The sequence below is a fragment of the Erigeron canadensis genome, chromosome 8 (genome assembly GCF_010389155.1).
Source record: "Erigeron canadensis isolate Cc75 chromosome 8, C_canadensis_v1, whole genome shotgun sequence".
NCBI classification, from domain to species: Eukaryota; Viridiplantae; Streptophyta; class Magnoliopsida; order Asterales; family Asteraceae; genus Erigeron; species Erigeron canadensis.
The window spans coordinates 23,018,778-23,025,687 of NC_057768.1; the positions used below are offsets into that span (position 1 = coordinate 23,018,778).

General features: G+C 29.6%; 1 protein-coding gene across 2 annotated transcripts; it reads right to left on the minus strand.

The window, feature by feature from the left end:
* Positions 1 to 2,576: 2,576 nt before the first annotated feature.
* Positions 2,577 to 4,768, minus strand: LOC122578045 (auxin-responsive protein IAA29). 2 transcript variants are annotated; one of them, XM_043749908.1, is made up of 4 exons: positions 4,460 to 4,768; positions 3,610 to 3,902; positions 3,069 to 3,163; positions 2,577 to 2,914 (listed from the first exon to the last, which is right to left on the minus strand). In XM_043749908.1, exons 1-4 carry the CDS (start codon positions 4,636 to 4,638, stop codon positions 2,861 to 2,863), a joined length of 621 nt encoding a protein of 206 aa, XP_043605843.1. In that variant the 5' UTR covers positions 4,639 to 4,768; the 3' UTR covers positions 2,577 to 2,860. The 2 variants fall into 2 exon arrangements, with proteins under 2 accessions (XP_043605843.1, XP_043605844.1); XM_043749909.1 differs by having other exon boundaries at positions 3,073 to 3,163; positions 4,460 to 4,765.
* Between the last annotated feature and the right edge of the window lie 2,142 nt (positions 4,769 to 6,910).

Below are 6,910 nucleotides of genomic sequence, written 5' to 3' on the forward strand. Positions count from 1 at the left end.
TACAGTGCTATGAGTTTGTAAAATGATAATACATTTTGTTGTTTAAATAACTTTTTTCAAGTTTTTTAGTTGAAATTGGATGAAACAAAACAAATTATATATTTAAGCGGTCTATAAGTAAGTTTTTATAGTTGAGTGACCTAAAAGAAAAAAGATTAATATTTGGGTGGCCTCCATGGGCATTATCCCTAAATGAAAAATGGGCCTCCAGGAGCATTATCCCTAAAAGAAAATTAGAAAGCTGAAAATATGTTAATTAGGTGTCACATAAGCAATTGGAAAAAGACCCCCTCCTTTAATAAGTAGAGAGATGAAATTTTTCTTTAAAGTTTATCAAATTTTCGAGTTATCCTAACTTGATAAATATTAAAAATTATTTTAATATTAAAATAGATGATACTTTGAAACTTACTTGCATTATCATTATTTTGAAGTTATTCCATCATATAACAATTAATCGATATCAATAGATCGTATACATCAAATTATAAGACACCAGTCAAAATCTTTATAATGGTAAGACAGATATAGACATAATTATAAATTATAATAAGTGAATCTGTACATCGTATAGGTAGTAAAGACTAGTTAAAGATATAAAAAGGTGTTAAACATATTTATTTAATCTACGGTGCTATGAGTTTGTAAAATGATAACACTTTTTGTTGTTTAAATAACTTTTTTCAAGTTTTTTAGTTGAAATTGGTTGAAACAAAACAAATTTTATAATTAAGCGGTCTATAAGTAAGTTTTTATAGTTGAGTGACCTAAAAGAAAAAAGATTAATATTTGGGTGGCCTCCATGGGCATTATCCCTAAATGAAAAATGGGCCTCCAGGAGCATTATCCCTAAAAGAAAATTAGAAAGCTGAAAATATGTTAATTAGGTGTCACATAAGCAATTGGAAAAAGACCCTCCTTTAAAGAGAGATAGAATTTTTCTATAATGTTTATCAAATTTTCGAGTTATCCTAACTAGATAAATATTAAAATTTATTTTAATATTAAAATAGATTGATACTTTGAAACTTACTTGCATTATCATTATTTTGAAGTTATTCCATCATATAACAATTAATCGATATCAATAGATCGTATACATCAAATTATAAGACACCAGTCAAAATCTTTATAATGGTAAGACAGATATAGACATAATTATAAATTATAATAAGTGAATATGTACATTGTATAGGTAGTATAGACTAGTTAAGGATATAAAAAGGTGTTACACATATTTATTTTAATATACGGCGCTATGAGTTTGTAAAATGATAACACTTCTTGTTGTTTAAATAACTTTTTTCAAGTTTTTTAGTTGAAATTGGCTAAAACAAAACAAATTATATATTTAAGCGGTCTATAAGTAAACTTTATAGTTGAGTGACCTAAAAGAAAAAAAGTTTAATCTTTTGGTGGCCTCCATGGGCATTATCCCTAAAAGAAAATTGGGCTTCCATGGTGATTATCTATACTACCTATATAAACAAACTACCCACTCTCTCATTCAACTCTCTACCTTTCAATTACCTAATATACCCTCTATATTTAAACTACCTCCACACACCTTATCCTTGAAATTCCGAGATTACCTTTAATAAAAAACCCTACAATTACCTAAAACCTCTATTGTTATAAAGTTCTATTAACTCTAAAATTATTGCTGAAGGTATTGCTACGGATAAGAAAAAATTTATAACTCACGAAATTACGAACCAATTATGTCCTTTATATATTCGTATTAAATTTTAATCTTTGACTATTTATTTGTTTTAATTGTCTTGGTCTCCTCCCCTACAACCGTAAGTGCTTATTTTCCATGGTTAATGTTTGCACTTCATTATTTTTTGCACCTAATCCGCGATTTATTTTTAGAATGATATATACAATTAGATCCTGCATTGACGTATCTCATGAAAGTAACCTGAACGCTATAAACTGTTATGGTGTTTAAAGCGTTATAGACAAACGCCGCTGCAACACGCGGACACCACTCTAGTCCCTAAAAAAATTGGAAAACCGAAAATATGTTAATTAAGTGTCATATAAACAATTGGAAAAAGACCCCCTCCTTTAATAAGGAGAGAGAAGAGGTAGGTACAAATAAAACTACGAAAAAAAAAAAATCATGCTTCCACGCCTTTTCTTGTTCTTTTGAAAATTAAAAAGTTATTTGTTCTATCTAATTTCTCGCTAACGAGTTAAGGACGGATGTTTTAGTCAATGGGAAAGAAAAAAACGATAAATATGGGTCGGGTTAAAACTTCCAACCAAACTATTAATATGAAAAGGGTAATTGGGCCACGATATTCTTTTTCCCCACAGGCCCATATGTCACTATGATGAACATATATTTTTTTTATTAACCAAACATGTTTTAGAGTAGTGTTAAGCTTACTCAACTAAAAACAGGTTGTACATTAATGAGAAACAGGTTTGTTGATGTAAAACTAAAAACGATAACGTATGGATCGTCCGCCGTGTTGTTAAGCTCAGTCAACTAAATCGAGAGCTTTTTTTTTTTTTTATGTTAAACCACTTGTTTGCCCTTTTTCTTGCAGATATAGAAACAAGAATTGAAGCTCACACATCATAGGGGCTGCTATAAAATAAGACCAACACAACACATTATATATGGACATTTTATATGACTCCATATAGTAACCTAGAAACCCATTCGATAGATCACCTTCCCGACAACGATTCTAGCAAATCCAACAATGAAAAACATGATATACACTTCAGAAACTACTTGGTCATAACCTAATTAGACCTTTAACTTGGATTGCTGAAGCTAACGAGTACAAACATATTCGACGAAATTTATATATCCATCATCGGTCACTTGTATGATTCGCAATCATTGGTTCAATTCCTTACCATTTGTATGCGTTTTACGGTATGAATGAACATTCTGCGCAAAAAAGGAAATGGTAAATAGAGTATATATGGCTATAGTAAAGATTGTTATCGAATTGCTTCGACCCTTAGATTTAGTAGAGATACAATTAATTATGTTGAATCAATGGCTATAAAATTGAAGGAATGAATATGAGAAAAGGGATTACATACTCCCATGGAATGTCTCCCGCAAGAAGCCAATGTCCCTCCTTATGTTGGTACATAAGCTTGTAACTTGCACCATCTTCCTCAATTTCAGCATCTAGATATACACATTTCAAATAGATCAATTTCAAATTCAATGTATTCACAATGTATAAGTTATTTGTAATTGTATTTTTAATTATAACCATAATTCTCATTTAAAACACTAATCTAGATATTATATATATGCCAATAAAACTTTAGAATTTGTAACATGGTATTGTAGGACTCATTAATGTATGAATTCAAAAAAGTTGTTGATCTCAACAAACAAAGGGCCACTTAAAATTGTAAGACTGTGGATCATGTTTATGACAATTTAGTTCTACATATGGACCCAATCTAATTTATGTTCAAGCATATACTCACACAAATGTCAAATATCCAATAAATGATATAAACTTTATCATAAGTTTATACTATAAAATGTATTCAATGCATGAATAAATTGAATATTATGAAAGGAGCAACATTTAAAAGAGAGATATATATGGGGCCACTTACACTTGTCAAACATGTGAAGCAATGTGGTGGTAAGCATTTGGTATGAATGGAAAGTATTCAAATCAATTTTTCTTGCAATCCCAACTCCATCCATCTTTACCTTCACAAATAACAACTCATTGTTGTTATTGTTATTGTTGTTGTTCATTACATTATTAATTTCCTCACCTTCTTCATCCACCCTTCCATTAAAACCGACACCCTCAATGTGGTTTTCTTCAATGAACCTTTTTCTCCATGAATGCAAAGGTGGCCATCCATCTAAACCATCTTCTCTATTACTATCAAAATTCCTACACCCAAAAAGATTAATCTTGTTAGTTTCTGTACCACTTTTTAAAATATATATAATAATGGAAAATATCATTATATATGCATTGTTTATATGTGCCCAAGAGTCATATATTATATTGATGGGTTGTAGCTCGAATTGATAGTCTAATTGTAAAACAAGACTATCACATTTAGTTTTTAAAAGTGTCATGGTATTTTATTAAGTTAATTACACCGAGAATGAGAGTACATTGTTACTTCTTAATTACGAGGTTATACATTCCATCTTGGATGTACATAAAAAAGGATGTTACAAGTCCCTTATAAACATGTAACATACGTTAATTAATCTATTTCCTAGATACCTATTCTATACGTTCTCTAATAATGTACTGTTGTTGACAAAAATGTGTTAGTTAAATTTTACAGTTTAAAAATACTGATGTGACAAAACTGATGAGGATGTAACATTACCGGCTTAAAAATACTGATGTGACAAAACTGATGAGGATGTAACATTACCGGTCGGGACAATGCCTAACAAACTTTAATAATAATCAGTTAGAGATGGGCTTACCGTTGGTAACAGCCATCAATGAATGGATTGTTCTGATCATCATCATCTTCATCTTGATTCCATGAAACCAGGGGAAATCTAGTCACGGTTGAACATGGATGTTTATCACCATGGAAGCTGTTTTTCTTGATGGATTTTCTCCTCTGGTTAGGAGGTGAAAGACTTAGTTCAAGTTCCATTATACGAGTAGTTTATTTTTAGAAAAATGTCAACTATTTGTATGTGTGTGTGTGTGTTTTTGTTTGGAATATTTCAAAGTATTTATAGAACTTAAAACTAAAGTGAGCTGAGCACAAGTGGGGAAAACACAATAATTTGTTGGGAAAATAAGAATATGTGTTCACCATATATATATATATATATATATATATATATATATTGATTAATTATTATTATTAATAACTCATTTAACTCAAAAAAAAAAAGTTATGCACGTTTTCTTTTCAAAGATTGCATATAAAGTGGAAGGTGTTATTTTCGATTTTTCGTACATATATAGGATCAAATTAGCTTAACGCGTTATAATCAATAATTGTGACTATGTATTCTATGTTCTAAGTTTTTTTTTTTTAAAATATTACTCGTATTATTTAGTTATAAATCAAATACGATAGTCAAATGATGATATAAAAAAAAATGAAAATAATAATAATAATAATAATAATAATAATAATAATAATAATAATAATAATAATAATAATAAAAGTGTTATGGTAGGAGAGATGAATATGGAGGGTGGATAACATTGAAAGCAAAGGTCGGGAAAAAGAGGACCAACCCCCCCATATCATGTCCTTTTCTTTACCTATCTTTTGATACGATTTTATTTTTCTTTATTTATTTATTTTTCCTTATATATCTATGTACAACACATGTATTTAAATTTACTTACACTTAAATTTAATTGGTCTAAAGTCATGAAAGAATCACCCATTGTCAAATGTATTCTTGATCCCATGATATACATCATTTTGTCGTTAGTAATAGATCATTTTGTGTAATTAGGTTAAGTTGAGATTAGGAATTGCAAGCTACATTGTAAGGCCACTCAGAATATGTATACATTTGGATGGAACATCATTTTTTTTGTATTAGAGGAGTGCTTACACTATATATATTGGAGATAGCCACACATAACCAATCAACCTGAAATCGGTATAAATTGATTTCAATGTCCGAGAACAACTCATCTATGTCATTTCCAAAATCCACATCCGTCACGATGACCATAATGTTAGATTACCAAATTACTTGGGGGGTTTTTAAGGGAGGCAACATGGATTAATTTGATGAGAGTTAAGGTTATCCTTACACTCTAATTGCATATTTTAGTTTTATAATATGTGACATCTAGATCCTAGCTACTAACTATTAGTGTCGTTCTAAGAAAAATAAAAAATAATAATAAAAAAAAAAAACTTTAGTTGATTCGTAATTGACACACTAGCGGGGATTACACACTACTCAAGAAGTACTTAAGTAAACAAAACAACGGCTGGCAATGAAACAAGGGTTAATTAAACTAAAGCACACCAATGAGGTTAGTGAATAGTATCAAGTTATTTACTGATAAAGTTAACTAAGATATAAAATACATTTAAGATGTTGGTTCTTGTGAAATCACACTATTTTCATCGAAGGATATAATCTTTATTGGACTAAGGTTGCGCGTTGCAACTTCTATCTTATAAGTTATAACCATAAAGAAAGTTAACAATTATATACAATTAATCATGCCACCGTAGTAGACACCAAGTCATCTTTATCCCTTCATCATCATCCCTCGCTATATTTACGAAATGGTCGACTATAGAAATAAGCCATGTGCAAAATGTATGTGGGTAGAAAAAAAGAAAATGTAGGGTATAGTGAGTGTATGTGTGTGTAATAATTTAAAATTGGGGATGAAGGGAAGATTGAACGTATGATAGGGAAGAAGTATTTGTTAAATGTGTCTTGGATTAAAAAAAAAAAGACTGATGTGATAATCAAGACAAGATAATGACGGCGTCAGAATAAAGAGATGTTTTATAAGATTAAAGGTTTGAGCTAGTAAACAAAGAAACGCGTGTCTTTATAGACAAATCAAATAAAGTTTTCTTTGATGTGGTTTATGTTAATTAAAGTTGTTTTAAGTTTGAAATATTGTCTAATGTAATTATTTGATTTACCATATTAGACTAAACACATATTTAAGCCTTTTCAAAAGACCGCGTTAATGGAGATGTTTGTTTTTCAATGTAATCATTCTATATCCTCATGTGTCAAATATCAATTTGAGTTTTAATCTTTTGCATGACTAAAGTAATAACGATATCACAATGCTAATGATAGAACTAGCATATGGATATCAAGTCATATTATTAGTTGTTTTTATAATAAATCTTTTCTTATGGCATGGTGTAAAATTATTATATAATCAATGATAAGTTGGTGTAGTGGTTTGAAATT